The sequence below is a fragment of the Aphelocoma coerulescens genome, chromosome 3 (assembly GCF_041296385.1).
Source record: "Aphelocoma coerulescens isolate FSJ_1873_10779 chromosome 3, UR_Acoe_1.0, whole genome shotgun sequence".
Classification (NCBI taxonomy): Eukaryota; Metazoa; Chordata; class Aves; order Passeriformes; family Corvidae; genus Aphelocoma; species Aphelocoma coerulescens.
In genome coordinates, this window is record NC_091016.1 from 97937895 (window position 1) to 97956840 (window position 18946).

The window sequence follows — 18946 nt, forward strand, 5'->3', positions numbered from 1 at the left end:
AAATGTTAACTCTTCCAAAAGAAGCATTTATTTCACAGTCATAAGGTTTCAGGAGTGAGAAAAGAGGTGACGAGTGATTCAATTACTTCAGTAGTTCCTGACAGTTATATGTTTCTGTGACTTATGGTGCTTCTGAAATTAGCTGATTCCCAAAACATTTCCGTGAAGAAATACTTACTGTCTTTCTAATACCTGTTTTAGCTTCAACCTACTTTTAGTTCTTAAATTGAACCATATTATCAGTGTGATCATATTCAAAATTCATGTAGGATATTGTAGTGGTTTGGCCCAAAATACTCATTACTGTTCATCTTCTGTGAGATAAGAATTAGGAGAAACGCAAAGCAGGCACCAACTTTGCAAGAATATAAAGAAGTTTATTAACAGACCTAAAAGAAGGGAAAAAAAATTATACTACACCTTCAGAACTCTCCTCCTCCCCCCACCTTCCTCCCTTCTCCCACTGACAATGTAAAAAGACAACCCTTAAGATGTTCAGTCTGTTTACCACTTCCATAGTAACCTTGTTCAGTCCATTTAGAAAGAGGAGTCTCTTTTTGCTCGTGCTATGAAAACAGTATCACAACGAGACAGCCGCCCACTTCCAAATATTGTTCAGTCCATTTAGGAAGAGGAGTCTCTCTGCTTGAGATGTGAGTCCCTTCCCCCGACTTGCAGCTTTTCCCACAACTGATTTTGAGGGTCCACTCTTGAAGGTTTTTGGGGTACAATTTTAAGGTTGAGCTGTTCAGAAACAACAGCTTCACCCATCCCAGAGATGGGTGTTCTCTTCACCCATCTCTGGGAGCATTTAGTCTCTAAGAACAGAGGCCCTTCTCCTTCCCTGGGAGCAAAGGGTCTTCCTCATCTTCATCGTTAGGACTATCTCTGGGAGCATCTCTAGGAACTGAGGTCTTTCTCCTTCTGATTTGGAGCAAAAGTCCTCATCGCTTCCATCTCTCCCTGTCCAAACTTCTCATGAAATTACAGCTGCTTCAGCATCTGCCTATCTCAGCGCAGGTGCTTTTGCTTACGAGTTGAACACTCCACCCCCCATATCTTCATGAAATTACAATGGGATACTCTGATATATCATAGCTTTACAACAGAATTTCAGCTTTAAGCATCTCCTCTTCCCTGAGCTTTTCATCTCTTCACAGCAATAAAAGGGTTAATCTCACCTTGGCCTTGCAGCTGGAATGTGGCTTATCGAAGTGGAGAGGGGGGAGAGCCGAGCCGCTCCGGCTACCCACAGCAACGCAGTGGGGGGGGTTTCCATGGCTGGAACGGCTCCATCGGCTCCAGGATGGCCGTGGCCTGGCAGCACGGGGCCCGCAGCCACCTGTCCCAGCACCGGAAACGAGAGAGAGCTTGGGGGGGAGTTTGTCTATTCTTAAGTGTGTATCACAGAGGCGGTCACAACTTTAAGTGGCTTAGAGAATTGTCCATATTCAAACTGGCCAGCTGATAGGTTCTATCAAGTCCCAGAGGAAGCTGTAAGCACCTCTTGGTAAGAACATCACTTCCAGGACTATGCTTGCTAACCTATGAACAGATATGTTCAGAAATCTTTAAGCAACTTATAGGAATCCATGTTCTGTTTGCATAGGCCAAAACTGGTTACAATTCGAAGATGTTTTTGTTTGCATTGTGGACTATATATATTTTTTTAATGAATTCACCTAGAATGCTAAACTTAAAGTGAAAGTTAGTTGTAGGATGTGTGTAGACAACAGTTTGCTAAGTTTCATCTGTCACATCCCAAAGCTACGTTAGCGTTCAAGTGATCCTTTTCTCTCTGGTACTCTACCAGGGAGATATTTATTTTGCTTTTCTTCTTAATTTACTATGCCATGCTTTCCCACTAGGCAGTTTCAATAATAAAATATAACAGCTATTGGAAAATGAAATTAAATTTAACTTTCAAAGGAGGTTCCTCCAAAGCCTGAATGACTCACGTCATATATGATGCCTGTGGGATATCATTGTACCTGTTTTAAGTGCTTGTATTCTAGGACTTGTTCTATTCTATGCTTGTTTGATGTTTTTACCAGCGGTGGGCTCACTTTTTAAATGAAAAATTTCTAACTACATGACTAGGAAAATAGAGGAGTATTGGCTTTTCAAACCCCATTGCTTTCTGCCATATTCCCATACCTATTGTGGAAACAAGAATCCTTGCAGACAATATCAGAAATTTGCTTTGTTACCTGGCACAAGAGATATGAAACAATGCTGAATGAGGCTTTCATGCTGTGTAAATTTATCTTGAACAAACAGACTTCTTACCATTTTTTTCTTTGTTGTTTGGTAAAAAAGGACATTCAGGCTAGTGTTTCACTTAAGAGAAGACAGCAGAAAAAAATTTGGCCAAATATGAATTACGCAAAGATGTGAAATTTAAAATGAACTCTAGAAAAATGGAAAAGGACAGAGAAGTGATCAAGAAAATCCACAATTTAGAAGTAGCATGAAGCACATTTTTAATTGAAAGTCCTAGAAAAAATAGGTCTATTAGTAAATTAGCTACCTATAATGTTGACTAAACATACCTAGAGTAATTCAGACTTTCATGAAAAAAAAAGAAAATAGCCTTTGAGTAAAGAATTAATGGTTCTTTAAAGAAAATCACTGTTCAGGAAGGGCAAATAATGAGATATTAGAGAATACAGGCATAAATATATATATTAGTACACCAGAAAGAGCAAGCTTAAAATTATTTTGTTCAAAGAACTCCAAGTTGGAGATATGTAAGAATTACTGGATTGGAGAAAGCAAATGGAAATTTGAGTAAATGAGGAGCATATACTCATTTTTTTAGATTATGGGGACTCAAATAATTGATTTCTAGTAATGTGATTTTGTTTGTATATTTTATCTGTACAAGGTGAATTTCTGTTGTGGGTAAATTTACAAAGAAACCTCTTGATTCAGCCTAAAGATAGAATTTTTACACTGAGTGGAGATCAGCTGAAGGTAATTCTGTTAATTTATTTTATATCCAGTTCTCTTGCACTACATGTTAATAAACACTTTGGGGTTAGGTAGAGTTTTCTTCAGTATACAGGGAAAAAAAGACTTGCATTTCAGTTGCTATATATCATTAGCTCATGCTGGAGCATCATTGTCATGCAGTACAAATTTGAATGATTTTTTTTCCCCATCATAATTTCACACTGTAGTGCCAGAATGATAGACTCATAATGGGCTCCCAATAGACACATACAGAAATCATTTTGTCATGGTTATCTCACCTTGTAACAGCACTGAAAGCAGTTGGTCTCCATGGTCTTGCATTAAACTGTCACATCATTGTTAAAATCCTCTGTTTCAGGAAATGGTGACGGTACATCTTGAGTGCTGTGAAAAATAACTACTTCATTGCCCATACTCAGTGGCTCTGTAAAACCAGATTGCTCATTTATTCATGAATAGGAGGGGAAAATATTTTTCAGTAGTAAGCAATCATAGAGATTAACCATTTTCTTTGCTTGTTTAGCTGTCTCAAATTGATCATACCAACATTTTACCACCCCAGTACTAAATTTTGCAGCAATATTTATTTTTCTTTTGTACTTTAGCTTGCCCTGATTTTCAAGCCATTTTAAATATACTCTAAACATTAATTTCTTTTACTTATGATTATTTAATTTCTCCTATTAAATACAACTCAGCTGCTCCCCTCAGAGGACACTTACTTAATTTTTGAATATGCCTTTTTCAATGTTTTTTTTTCCTTTTTTTTATCCTGACCATAGTTGCACACATGCTCACTGAGGTCCTAGATGGAAGAGAAATTTATTATCCTGCTGCTATAAGAGAAAAAATTACACTGACTCAAGTTGTTTGGCTCTAAGGCCAAATCTTTTTTTATTTAATAAAAGCTCCCATTTTAATCAAGCAACTAGAAAGCACCATCTACCTGTACCAGAAAGGTATGATAATGAGCTGGACTATCTTTGAGCACTTAGCAAACAAAATATATTTGGTATATTACTGACAAATCTAAGAGTGCTAAATGTAAGTGTATTATATAGAATGCTCCTTTTTCATTGTAAGTAAAGCAACCTTATTTGTCAAGGAAAGCCACATAATTTGAGTCTATTCAAAATGACATATTTTGTGCCAATCCAGCCATGGTCATGGGCAGCAATGCAAATGACTGTCCACAATGAATCTGGATAATGGGGTTTATTTAAGAACTAACCAGATGAGAGCTCTTACTGCAACTGGTTATCCCACTCATGCCCTTTCAGTGCTATGTCTGCCATGGTTTGATTTTGTGGGAAGCTCAGGTAGAAAGGCATGCTGCTTCATGCTGAGATGCTGCTCAAAGTTATCAGTCTTGAGCATTACCAGCCACAGTCTCTGTGCATACCCTGGCTTTTTTTTCCCCCACACTTCTCTCTGATCTCCAGGTTCCTACCACACTACTAGGATCTTTCTTCCAGTCAAGATGTTTACCTTCTTTCTTACCACTCTTCTTTTCTACACCACCACTTCTTTGCAGGAGCTACTGGTTTTCAGCACCAACTCTCTCTGAAAGCTTGGACTGCCCTCCCCTTCCCAGTTCTCTCAGTCTAAACATCTGATTAAATGGATGATGCTCTCATGTCTTCTTAACTGGAAGATTTAAGACATGCAACCTTTATTTGGTCATGGTGTTATCAAAGTTTACAGTAAGGCCAGGCAATAAGTGCAGCTAACATGTTGCAGACTTCTGCTTGAGATGTTTACCCACACCCAATTATCTACTGTCTTCTAGAATTTAAGCTTTTCTTTCCCCTCTGATTGTCACACTAAGGATTTCTATTTTGAGGAATGGTTACCAAATTTCAGGGATGCCAATTCAACCAGTTTCACTGGGATTCATACTCAGCAACTTTGCCTCTATTAATTATGGAAAATTAGAGGGCTTTCATTACTTCTTTATACTGTAGAATTTATGCAGAATTTACCAGCAAGAGGCTAAAATTAACATTCAACTTAATTTAAATGCTACATGCCATGAACTATTTGTCATTTAGATTTAAGGTTAATCTTCAGACTATTTCTAAACTTATGTTTGGGTTCTTACTAGGGTAAAATTGCATCCTGAATAGTTTGCTTTAAGGACAGCTAATTTAAATAGACTTAGGAATCTAAGGATGTGTGAATTTTTTAATTGTCTGTTGAATTATTTAAAAGAAATTAACAATGCTTCGTGTCCCCTGAGAATACTTATCTGGAAAAAAATGACATCCATGTTGTGCATCTGCTGGGCAGTGAAAACGTCACAGTTACTTGCATGAGAATTTTGGGCTCTGACATAAAAGTGCCCATCTGGTTATTAGAGTCCAGATGTACAATTATTATTTCTAATACCATTTTTCCATTCTATTTCTTTTTCAGTGGATTGATCAAGAATATTTTATAATGATGTCAGTTTAAAATCCGTTAGAAAAACAGAGTAAGACATCTCTTCAAAATAACAGAACAACCCCGATATGAAAGGAAAGCAGAAACCCAAATGAAAGAATGACAAGTAAAAACAGCTCCTTAAGTCTTTTTAAATATATTTCCTCTAATACGTTTTCACCAAGGCAAATTTTGACTATATAAATGTGTTGTATTTTCTTACAACTGCTTCCACAAATTCGTATTTTTTTTTCCTTTTATTTAAGCTATAAATTCTGCTATTCTTTTCACTCGAGCTGTAAGTCCTGAAAATCACAAATGTAAGCAGAGATTCCTCAGGCCTAGAGATATAAATGAAACAATAGTTGTCCCTGTGCTACCCAAGGTAACAGGTATGTTCAGCATCTTTCTTGGAACAGAACTCTTTGTCCTGTCATGGCAGCTTTTTATCTGCAGGAGGTATCCATATGCTGCTCCTATGCCCTTTGTTTTGATGTGGCTTTATAATTTTTTCTGCCATAATGACATCCTCTCAAAGAGACAGATACTAATGGTAAAAGAAAAAAAAAAGAAGAAAAAAACAAAGAAAGGAAAGCTTTTCTTACAGGAATGTAAGAAACCACTCTGATGCTTTTCATCTTTAAACAAAAATTTCATGGGGCATTGGAAAATTAGAATAGATTGAAAGAAAAGCTTGGGAGACCTCCTGCTGTAGCATAAGTAAAATCAGCAAGCCTCAGCTTGCACAGTTTTTATAAAACCATCCTGTCAGAGGACATGGTTTTCTATTCAGACCCACAGTACAGTTTGTATGACTAGCGTCTCCCACCTGCAAGGCTGTCTTTATTTTTCTCTGCAAGTGCAAATCATACAGGGTTAGTGTTTTTTAAATAATGGAATACATGTACTCTCTGCTATATGGTTGTTCTTAATTCCTATTGAAATTTGTTCAGCAGTCTTCAACTGGTTGTCAAGAAAGCTTTATCTCCTGTACAAATAATTCTAACACTTGTACAAGATAATTCTAATGTGTCTGTTCTCTCCTTGTTCTGAAGTTTTCTGCTTTTTTTTATACTAGGCTTAGACAACTGAGGGCTCAAAACCCAAAATTATTACATGAAATCATATACAGATGCAGGGTGGTTTGCAGAAAACAAGATAACTAAATTATAGATATCCCCTTCCTCTTCTTCACCCCATTGAGATAGTAATGGCTTAACCTTGAGTGGCCAGATGTAAAACAAATCATCTATGTGCAGATTTAGAACACTGAAACATCTGGTAGAGGAGTTTTGTTCTTTAACTCTTCTAGATTAATCTAGGTCAGTGGAATTTCATAAAAGCATAACAGTTTGCCTATATTGTATCCCTTGCATGACTTTATTATTTCCTTCTTAGTACTTGAATGCACCTAGTATGTATATGCCCACAAACCGTATTAAAAGAGTGATTAAGATTTCAATATCTGGAAAGACAGAATTAATGTTGCCAGTGTAATTTCCTGTAACATCTCTGTTCCTCTCTATGTAAATGCACTATAATCTGAAGGTGAATCTTTTTGCTTACATTAAGCTGTTTCTATACATGTACTCCAATATTCTTACGTGTCAGTTAAATTCCAGAATACTGGCTGTGTCTTCTTTTTACAGGACTATTTAAAATTTTAGATTAAGATGTAATAACTCCTTGCTCTGCTTTTTGCTGGATTCTAACTTCTTGATTATTAATAATATTTGATGCAATGATAGTTCAATTATAAATGCAGTCTTGATTTTTTGAGAATTTTTTAAAATCACATTTGGTCTGCTAATATGTGTTCTTAATACAAAGCTGGCATGTTATCATATGAAAATTGTTGTGCAAGGAATTTATATCCTCTCTTTAATTTTAAATGCTATCATAATTCATCTATGCAAATTTAAGAAGCTCATGAGAATGATAAGTACTTCTATGACAACCTCTGATGAATGTATGTATAAGTAGAATCTGTCTGTTGATAAGGTTTTCTACTATGTAATTTAAATTTGTTTGTGATAATATCACTTTATACCTGTGATACTTATTCTTTAACTTAAATAGTTCTTCACATTTTTTTGGTGATTTTTCTCATTGACAAAGAGCAGAAACACTCATATCTCCATTCAGCCTACATTTTGCTACACCAGGCAAATTAAAATTTCTGAGTCCTTTGTTCTGTGACAGACTTTCTATTTCCCTGGTCATTCTACCAACCTGTTTCACAGGCTTTGTTTTTTGTTATAGAACCATAGAAAACCCAGGTTGAAATGGACCTCAAAAGATCATTTTGTCCAACCTTTGATTAGAAAGGGAGCCTAGGTGAGAGTATCTAGCACCCTGACCAATTGTCTCTTGAAAACCTCCAGTGATGGTAAACCTACCATGTCCCTTGGGGGGCTGTTCCAGTGAGGGTTCTCACCGTAAAACATATCCTTACATCTTCTTGAAAATGCAGTGCTTTTCTCTAATGAGATCCTTCCTTTTGTTTTGGCAATATGCATTTAAAATAGTACTGTGACATTAGTCCGCCTAAAATCCAGCCAGTTCTGGGGACTGAGCTTCTGTTTGACCTCAGAGAAGGTTTTTAATAAAGTAATGATCTCCTTTGGAACAAAGAAATAAAAAAATGTGATCTCAACAAGGAGAGTTCACACATCATTACTTGAGGTGTAGACAGTTCAGTTTTGCAATGTGCCTTATTTTTCAGTGCGTAATCTCTGTGCAATAGATTCACATATAACCTACTTTAGTAACTGGTTTAACCTGACATTTTAAGAGTTGAAACTTTAAAGACTGTAACATAAAATACTTTTCAGTTTTATGCTTTCATCCCTGAAAAATGTCTAGGAGTCTTACCACTATGTAAAACTATTATTTTGATGTAGTGTCTGAATTCAAACTCCTAGATGATCCTAGACCACATTTCTATTGATAAAATTTAGTAGAAGCTAATAGAGCCATACAAAAGTTAGACATATGTTGTTTCATTTTTAAAAATACATGTATTATTAAAAATAAAATTTCATTGCAAAGACTTCTTGCCGTTAGTGAACAAGAATTGGATCTGGTAGATTTAAGCATCCAGGGAGGATGTATCCCACTTTTCTGACATATTCATAATGCAGATTCCCTTTTCTTTCACTGAGAACTTTCTGGTAGGAGTGAGAATATGGAATCATAATTCTCAGGTATCAAATATTAGAAATTTATATTTATTTCCTATTTCTGTTGAAAAAATGATTTCGTTTTTTAGATTTGACCTAGAGTTTCTTGGATTATTTATGACACACAGAAAATATTTTTCCTTATATGATTTATTCCTTAATATTAGGCTACAGGAAAGAAAATAATGTTAAGGCTTTGACACATGAAATATGTTTATGAGTCAGATGTCTGTATGTATGTTTTAACAGAATATCTACAACTCTATGAAAATTAGTCTATTTTTAAAGCAACTTCATATATGTAAAAGAATCCTGCAAACAATGTTGCTTTCACAAAATTACTTCCCAGTAAATCTTATTACTTTTCTTGACCCTTTATGCTTTCCCTTATATTTATATTAGATAAGGAAACTATGACTAGTGCCAGTGGAATAAAGATCTCATCCTCATCTGAGGAGGAAGTCCAAATAAAGAGATATAAAGCTTGAGAGCTGAAAATATTTACTGCTGTGTGTGTGTTGGCAAAAAATAATGAAATTATATCCTTAGTAAATAATTATGATAGGTTTTTCCAGTTCTGACTCCAGAAATTCTGAGTTATGAATTCCTTCCTTGCAATAATTGAAGCAAGATAGTTTAATACTTCTAATTCATCTCTCAGATGGGTTTTACCCTTGCATTTTCAGTGTAGAGAAAGTCATGTAACAGCTGCATCATCTATTATATGCTCTGATGATAGCTATTTGCCACTCAGTGAAGGCAATATGAATATGTTTTTGGAGATCATAATTTACCTATTTTATACAAATATAAACCCACTACTTTATGATAAAATTACTTATGATATGATAGAATACAGTACTGTACTATTCTACATATGTATATTATATCATTTTATATTATTTTTAAGGATCACTCTAGATTAAACCACAATGATATTAATACATTTTTACATAAAAGATTCCCATAAACATTTTCTCGACTGTTTGAAAGGATTTATGGGACACATGCCTTTTCACTTGACTGCATGGAAATATTTATTCAGGAGTAGGTGTATCTCTGATACCCCTTATCACTGGCTAATAGAGAGAGGAGCTGGATGGATGAAGGAACAGAATATTTTCCTGGTTCCTAGAGCACAGTGTTGGGTCTGCCAAAGTCATCTTATGAGATCAGAGGGTAGAGCACAAAGGTTTTGGGCACTTATACAGATAAATTAATTTTCATATTTTCAAATGTATGGAACTGATTAACTTGTATGATTTCAAAAAATGCAAAAATATTTATATTTTAGTTTACTAGCTTCCTCTATTTTGTTGTCTAACTTAATGTTATTATATCACAAGTAATTAAGTGTGAATACATGGATTATAATTTACCTAAAAGCATTCCTCAACTCACTCCTGATTTAAAAATAATACAAATGAAGCTTATTTTTCCTCATGTTCCCTCAGCCTATTAAGTGAGTTTTTTAATGTTTGTGAAAGAAGTGTCATTTATTGGTATGTTGATCAGCAAGAAATAAACATAATCACAGTATATTATATTATATTATATTATATTATATTATATTATATTATATTATATTATACTGTATTATATTAAAAATTAATAATTCTACTTCAGCAGAAAAAAATTGAGATAAAAACTAAATTTAAATTTTTTTCTCTCTGCAGGACATATTCTGTTAAAAATTTGGCAAGAATAAATAAAATTCTATCAATATGTTTTCCTTTCAGCTCTTTCAGAATGGATAATTCACACTGTATGCACCAAATTATATTAAAGACAGATTCTACTTATGTCTTTAATTTCTTCCCTTCCAATCCATAAGTTTATAACATAGCAATGAAGTAAACTATGTAATGAAAACTTTCACAAATTAGCTTCTGCTACCTGCAGCTCTGTATTTGCCCCTATGTTATTTCCCCTTGCCTCCTAGTCCTTCTGTAACAAAAATCCTCAGAATGTCAGAATACAGCTGCTGGATATTTACATCACTCCTGAGAAAGGGTGACAAGGTCATGACTCATCACAAGGAGTTGTTGGAAACATCACAACCAGTCCTGTTGAGAGCTGGGAAATCATGAGTCACTTCTGTTCTCAGATTTCAGACTGTTTCGCATGGTAGGATCAAAATGTGGGGATTTTTTCTGATCCTGAAATGGCAGCAGTTGTTCCTAAAACATTTTTACACTATCAGCAAGGCCTATAAAATTGCTCAGTATTTATTTCAAAAATGACCTAATAAACTTCCCAGTAACTCCTCTAAGAAGCTCTCTACAAGGTGATGTTTTCAATAAATAATTTATGAATAGGGATAAATGCTAAAAAAAAACAAAAAAAAGAACAGCACCTGAATTAGTTTCCAACTAGGTAGCTATTTCTCACTTATAGGTGTCAGGTTATAGGTTATAAATGCTAACATTTTCAAAAGAACATAACTTCTAGAAAACAATTCAAACTTGTTAAAACTTAAAAAAATAATCTGTAACAGTTAAATTAAAGTTGGTTGTCAGCTATGCCTGACCACTTTTGTTTTCCGAAAGGTCAAAATGCTCTAAAGCACAGGCAAAAGGAATTTGTCTCTTCAGTTCTCACATGCAAAACAGATTTTTATTCCTATTTTCTTCTCCTCTGAATTTTACATTTTAAATGTATAAAGCATGAGCTCATTTCATTGGTGTTTCTCCCTCCCTCCCAAGTTTCTTCAATATTGAGTATCATCAAAACAAATTTAAATATATAGGTCTTGATTCACATTATATGCCCTTTAGAAAAATTGTTCATTATTCTTCAGATTAAATCTTGCACCTTTGGTGGCTATTTACAAAAATACCGATTCATCTTGTCTTCATCTAGCACATATAAGTTAGGGGCAAGTGGGTAACTCTGCCCTGTTTCCCCAAAGTGAGAGCTAATTTTTTTTTTGGTTTTGTTTTCTAGATCTACTAAAAAATTTCTAGCCCCAAATTCCTCTCCTCACAGGACCCCCCTGCCGCCCCCACTGCTGGCACTGCACCACCTGTGCTCCATACAGTGTTTCAAAGTACCTGTAAGAAATAAGAAAACTGAGTTAATCTTTCCTTATGCAAGTTTAATTAGTCTTCAGATTTTTGTTTTAATGATGTGCGCTTTCCTTCTTTTAGAAACAAACCAAACAGCCTTATGTACCATAACTGAGCCGTGCACTTTCCATGTCCTGAGACCTGACTCACACAGGACATCTTTGCTACACCTCAGTATATTTGCACTCTGTATTTTGTTCCTCTCCACAGTAATAAGGACAACACAGTGGATGAAAGATAATTGATGTACTCTTTCTTATACTGATATGGCAAAATTTAAAAAAAAGTTATTGATCAACCTGGTCTAGTGGAAGGTGTCCCTGCCCCGGCAGAGGGCTTGGAACTACTCAATCTTTAAGGTCAGCCCAAACCAAAACATTCTTATACCACAAAAAACCTAAAATTATTCTAAACAAGAAAGACACCTGAAAATTTCTACCTTGTTTTCATACAGCTATGAATGTCTTCTTGCATTCTGGAAGCATTTCCTACTTTGTTTATTTCCTTATTCCATCAAAAAGATGTATTTGTAATATGGAATAAGAAATGAATAAAATTTAACTCTTTGTAAATAAAATACAGAAGCTCTGACTTAAAGTTTCCTTTTCCAGGGGAATATGGATCATAAGATGTTTTGGTTTTAGTTAACACTATTTGAAAGAAAAGTTTCACGCTAATAGCATACATAATGACAAAGAAAATCAAAGCTTATCTTACTTCATTTGCAGGTTTTTCAGGCCAGTATTGTGAAACAGAAATGAATGAGTGTGATTCAGCTCCCTGCTTGAATGGTGCTGTTTGTCAGAATGATGTCAACAGCTATGATTGCTTTTGCCCTGAAGGTAAGTTGTTCAAAATAATTTATTTTTATTATCTTTGACAATTTTCAAAACTGCCTGCAGTTTGCAAAATATCTTCTTGACAGGCTTCAAAGCCATTGCTAAAATTTCCTTTCTATGAAAGTTATTAATTCCTTTCCAAAGTCTCATTTTCTTCTTCGTCCACCAAGTCAACGTGTCTACCACGGTCATTAAGAATGGAGACAGATATACTTGTAAGTGCTACCTTTTTTCAATCAGAACTTCATGATTTTAGCAAAGTCTGAAGCAGTGGAGAAAACACAAATGGGTAGTACATGAATTCCATGGAAAATATCATCAATGATCTTCATTAATAATGTGCAGATTTCTGACTAATCATAGCACATTACAATGGTCATAATAGCTTTAGTAAGCCACAAGTAAAAAAATCTATTAGAACTTTCACAGACAAAAGTAATATGATTTTCAGCACCTGTGGTCTGTCTTTAAAAATGCACACTGCTCCGTGTTATCAGTGCTGTATGAAAAAATGAGTGATTTCAATAAAATATTAGTCAAAGAAAACCTAAAATGTTTGAAAACATTTTAAATTACAGTTTCTTTCTGAAATGCTTTCACAAATAGGTTTTTTTATGAATATTTTTAAATGGATTTTTAGTTAAAAATAAAACCAAGGTTGTGATTTATAACCTAGTATGATCTATGTTTTAATTTTTTTTAATTTTAATCTCCAAATTATACTATTTTCTAAATACAGACTCATGGTAGCTGATTTAATAGCTGACAATATCCCTGGTATGTATATATTAATACAGTCATTCCAGTGGTGATAACTTCAGAAACTCCTCACAAGAGATGAAATTGCCACAAATAATTCTCATAAGTACAGCCTCTGTCATTAGTTAGCTTAAATTAGAAGCCAAAACAGATATTGGAAGTTAGCTGGAAATTAACCTTGGAGAAGATAATTTTGCTGTTTAAGCCTGCCCAACCAACTTATACAAAAATAAATCTTGGCATCCACATTGGTAATTTTGTGGCTTAGGTATTACATGTGAGACATGGGTCTGATTAAATGCAAGTAAGAACTGTTATTTTATACATTATTAATGAATTAAGGGTAATTCTAAAGTTTTATGACTTAAGGATCGGTGGAAATTGGTTCCATGGTCAGTTTGAGAAATTATGGGAATATGCCTTGTACTGAGGGTTCCGATAGCTTAGCATTAGTCATGGTCTTCCTGCAGCCATGGCCTGTGACAGCACTAATGATACTCATTTTGTAGCATGACCATGAATTAGAATACATTTACAAGGGCATGAAATGTCAGATCTTGGAGAGGAGATTCTCTAGCAATTTCAGCTACAAACAACGCCACTGTTAGACCTCTGAGTTTGCTAAAAGTCATTATGACAGAAGAACCTGGGGTTGCTTAGTCTGTAGAAAAGAAGGCTGAGGGGAACCTCACTGCTCTCCACAGCTACCTGAAAGGAGGTTTTATTGAGGTGGGGGTCTGTCTCTACTGCCATGTCTCTAGCGAAAGGATGAAACAGCCCTAAATTGTCGAGGTTCAAATTAGATATTAATAAACAAGAAAAAAGTCACTGAAAGAGTGGTTAGACATTGGAATAATTGCACAGGGAGGTAGTGAGCTCACCATCCTTGGAAGTGTTTGAGAGGTGTCTGGATGTGGCACTTGGGGATATGGTTCCGGGGTAATTGTGGTGGTGCTGGGTTGTCGGTTGGACTGGATGGCCTGGAAGTCCTCTTGCAACCTTGATAATTCTGGGATTCTGTAAAACAAATAAAGAAAAAGTAGAGAAGCAAATATTTGAGAGCTGATTTTAAGAGAGATTTTAAGAGCTGATTTTTATTTTGAGAGCAGATGTCCAAATCCCAGCATCGCTTCATCTGTAATGGCATCAAAATGGCAGCAGATACATAAATTCTTGTCTCTGCTAAACTAAAAGTTCAACTAGATTAATGAACATACTGCATCCTAAATTTGTGCTTTCATTTATTGACTCCTTTTAAAGTATAGTTGACAGAAAAACATGCATTTTCCTATTAATGACAGAATAGAAAAAACTTTTAGAATGATCTTTTCATAAGGATTCAAGATCATTTTTACAAGAGTAAATTGAAAACAAGGGTCCTAAAGACATGCTTTAGAAAAATAAGGCACAGATACAGCTGAATAATGCATAGCTCTTGGGTTTTATTTCCAAGGATTTGAAGGCCTGAACTGTGAAATCAACTTTGATGAGTGCACTTATGGTTTCTGTAAAAGCAATTCAACTTGTTTAGACCTGGTTGCAGACTACAGTTGTGCTTGTCCTCCAGGATTCACTGGTAAGATTTCCTTTAACCTGGAAAAGACATTAAATAGTTAAACTATTTATTTTCTTTTCTGAAATTAATAGCATTTTTTTTTAGTGCTTTAGCATTAATAAAAATAAAATTAACTCAGTGTTCTGTACAATTGATAATCTGCTTTACTTTCCCTCTTAATATGCTAAAAATGAAAGCAGTGTATGTATGCTGCTGGTTACTTAATGGAAAGCAAAACTATATTTTGCATAGAAGAAAAAAGTTTTTCAGAAAACACCTAGTCTATGAAACATAGGTGAGCAGGTTGCTGGTGCTCTTTTTCTTTCAGAAGACTTTATCACAGTCATACTTGATTAAGATGGTAGCAAGAACACAATTTTTGTAAATGACACTTCGTTCTCTTTAAGAAAGGTGCCATCAGAACCTTATAATAAATTGCTTGTAAGTTGCACAATTACTTGCATGTCTAATAGGTTTAAGAAAATACCACTTGCATCAGGAAGAGTCTTCAAGGCTCTGCTTTCTGCCAGAAGCGGCTAACAGGATCATGGGGAAATCAGTAAAACTGTCTCCAAAAATATGTCATCTTAACAACTATGTCAGGCACTGAACACCTTGACTTTCAGCTGCTGATTTCAGAGAAGCAAATGTAGCATCATTAGTCATAAGGAGTGACAGAAAAACAAGCAGTGGTAGTCTAAGAAATCATACATACTTAGTGGATCTTGTAATAAAAAGCCAGTCAGATTTGTCCAGAGAGTTCAAAATGTGTGGAGACCAGTGGAGAGGAAAGGAAAAAAAATGGAAGAGATCTATTATGGAGAAATGAAAGGTCAAAGAAGCAAGTAGAACAGTGAAGGATGAGGAGGCAAAATTAAGTTAGTTGTAAATAGAGCATTTCAGGTTGGTAGTAACACCAGTGACGTTCAGTTTAGAAGCTCTTCATTCATCTTTTGTCAGTGGTTTAAAAGAAGGAAGACAGGACATAAGGAATGTAAGACAATATACAGAGATTTAGAATCTGTGAAAGTAATAGTAGTTGCAATTCCCACCAACATCTGTGAGTTTTCTTGATCCATGGAAACATATTCTTATATTATTCAGCATTACAAAACTCGGATGTGATCTATTTCCTGTCAGATCTTCCACTCCTTTTTACTTTGGTAACTGGATTTGTTGTTATGAGTTTGCACAGTATGTCTATTTTGCATCAGTTGTGAAAATAACAAAGGCGATTACAAAGTATTTGTTACTACAGATAGAAGATGTTTCAATGCAATAATTTTAAAAAAGGAAGCTATTAAAATTTTTTCCTATGCTGCTAGAACCAAAATGGAAAATGTCTTAACTTTTCTGTAGTAGGTTGCTAACAGTCAGTTTGAACTGGGTTATGCAGGGAAAGCTGTTCATTTGAAAATACAGCTACACTATTCTGGGATGTGATGGAATCCACATTATAGAACCAGAACTACAAATTAACGTGTGTGTGCATCACCAAGGAAGCCTGGGACAGAATATGTCTTCCTTAGGAGGAACTCTTTATCCTAGATTCATACTGATACCAACAGTTTGCCAATAACATCCCTGTTCACTCCAAGACAGGAAGGATTCAGGATCTGTCAACAGTAAAACAGTTACAAGTGAGTTATAAGTAGATTTTAATGGATACCTTGAGGCCTATATTGAAGTCATAGAAGTTCACATGACTGCATAATAGGCTATTATGAAAAAAGCTCAATTTTCTCCTGCATTTCCTACATGAGAGACTTCTCATCACAAATGTGCTATTGATCTCACTTCATATTGGTTTTTTATGTGAGACAGGACAGTTCCCACAAGAAAAAAAATAAGCCAGCCTACTGACTGGAATTAGAAGTAGGGACAACGATCCTCCTGATTACACTGAATATTTTTGTCTGTGCTCATGCTGGTTGTACAATTAATTCACAGTCAGTCATTGTGAATCTCATTAGGTCTGCTCTCTCCAAGCCTTCCAACAACTGCTTCAGCCTTTTTAGAAAGAGTCTTTGATGCAAAATACTGATATTTGGGCTTCTGTCTTCTACAAGATAGAAAAGCAAACAGTGGCAAAAGCGTGCTCCATGTTCTTCTGAGTTTTAAGATTTATATAAATGGTGCACAAAGATATTGCTACAGCAGCAGTGATACACTCAAAAGCTGTTTAAGGGCTAAAGGAAACATAGTGTAGATATATATCAAATTTTTGTTTATCCACTTAATATTTAATATTTAAGCAATGTAGAAATTGCATAATTAATGTAGAAAAGCACCATAAACAGTACAGTTAGTTGATAACAATTAGCTCTGATGAAGGCACATGTTACAAAATTCTTCAACAGATCTGTCTAATGCCCTGTCAATCACACCATGTATTCTAATGAGACTTGATCAAGGAAGTAACATTAGAAAAAGTCCACTAAACGTATAAGACTGATTATTTCATTTTATTTTCTTTTAAACACACTTTTGTTTTCCTATCATATTAAAAGCAATTTCCAATAAAACTTACCTTTAGCATCTGAGCTGGTCAGGTACAAAATTGTCTTAGGCCTGGTTGTTTGTTTATTTTCCTGTTTACTATCTGTGCGTGGCAGCATCAATCCTGATTAGAATCACATTCCTTGCGCACTAAAGCTCTGCTGGAAGGGCAGCATTGGACAGGAAGGCTGCCTTGAATGGCCTTGGCCATGGTGCTCTGCAGATAGTGGATCTTTGTCCTTTCCTGGGAACAGAGCTGGGAAGAGGCAGTGCCATGTGTGTAACAGGGAGCAGGACTGGATGGTGGAAGCAGCTTTGTCCTGCTGAGGAAAGCCAGCAGGACACGAATATCCAAAACATCTGAGAGGGTCCTGAGAGGAACAGGGAGCTGTCTTGCAGCTTCTGCTGCCAGCTGAATTGTTTGCTGCTGAAAGGGTGAGCACCAGAGTTCTGGCTGCTTTTGGAACCTGCTGCATGGAGTTTCCTTTACCCTGGCAAGAAAGTCAGCTCCTGAGAAAGACCAGGAAAATACTTTCTCTTCAATCAAAGTTTGCTCTCAAATGCCGTCAGTGGGATGGTGTTGAATTCATCAATGATACAGAAGGAAGAAGCAGTTTTATGAGTTGCGATTACTGACCATTTTCATTATTTGAGTGGATTTTCTCTGGTATAAGTCACTGGAAGTAGAGAACTTTGTAATTCATAGTTTTGGGATGAGAAGGCATGGGTTTTAATCTTAAAAAGATGATGGTATTATATTTTGCCCATTGAAACCCTTTGCCTATTTTAAATGTTGGAAGAGATTGCTTTAATTATTTATTTAATTAATTATTAATTATTAATTAAAAGAATTTCAAAACTGTGGATGTATGTGGGTGATTCCTATGCTAGTAAGGTGACACCACTGAATACTGTGTAGAAGAAAACATGATTCCAAAGTGATTTTTACTTCATCAATTAGCACTGAATTTTGTAGTTGTAGTTTATATGCATGAGATTTTCAATCTGACTTTCTCTCTCGTATCATGGTCCATATGAATTTTCTATGTGTAAAATTATCCTCCCTCTAATTTTTGCCTGTGTCTCATTAATGTTTGCCTTTACAATGAGACAGTATGAATCAACAGTCAGAATCTACCATCAGTCACACATTGACTTAAATTTACACAAGAAAATAAATAAATATGCAAGCCTTTTAATATGCTTTCTGAAGCATATTAAATTTAAATAGATTTTCAAATCTATATTGTTTCCTCTATAATGTCTCATACTATTGAGCTTTAGGAATTCTGTAGTAGATATTGTGGCTAAGCAAGTGGGCACTTCAACACCAAATATTTGAAAACCAAAATTATACAAAGATGTGCAAGGTCTTGGAGCTCAGCTGAACCCATCACAAGACATGAGGTAATACCTTTCTCTTGGCTTTCAAAAATATTTCCTGTGTATTCTTTTTCTGTGGTATTCTAAGCTTTGTTTTCAGTAAGCCTGCAAAAGCCATTCTATTTTAGGCACGTTTTGCCTGACATAAATGCTTTTAGTTAATATCAGGACAGCTGCATAGTACAAAATTATTGAGTCACTACATCCTCTTTTCTGTGCTAATCATAAAAAGTGCTGTCCCAAACAATTAAAAGGAAAAAACTG

General features: G+C 35.2%; 1 protein-coding gene across 1 annotated transcript in view; it reads left to right on the plus strand.

Annotated features, from left to right (window-relative positions):
• The window catches only part of EYS (eyes shut homolog), a 750542-nt gene that overhangs the window by 164862 nt on the left and 566734 nt on the right, over window positions 1-18946 (plus strand). Inside the window, exons 12-13 of the mRNA XM_069011357.1 lie at window positions 12376-12489; window positions 14699-14821. Coding sequence (XP_068867458.1) covers window positions 12376-12489; window positions 14699-14821 — 237 coding nt within the window. The remainder of the gene's footprint in view (window positions 1-12375; window positions 12490-14698; window positions 14822-18946) is intronic.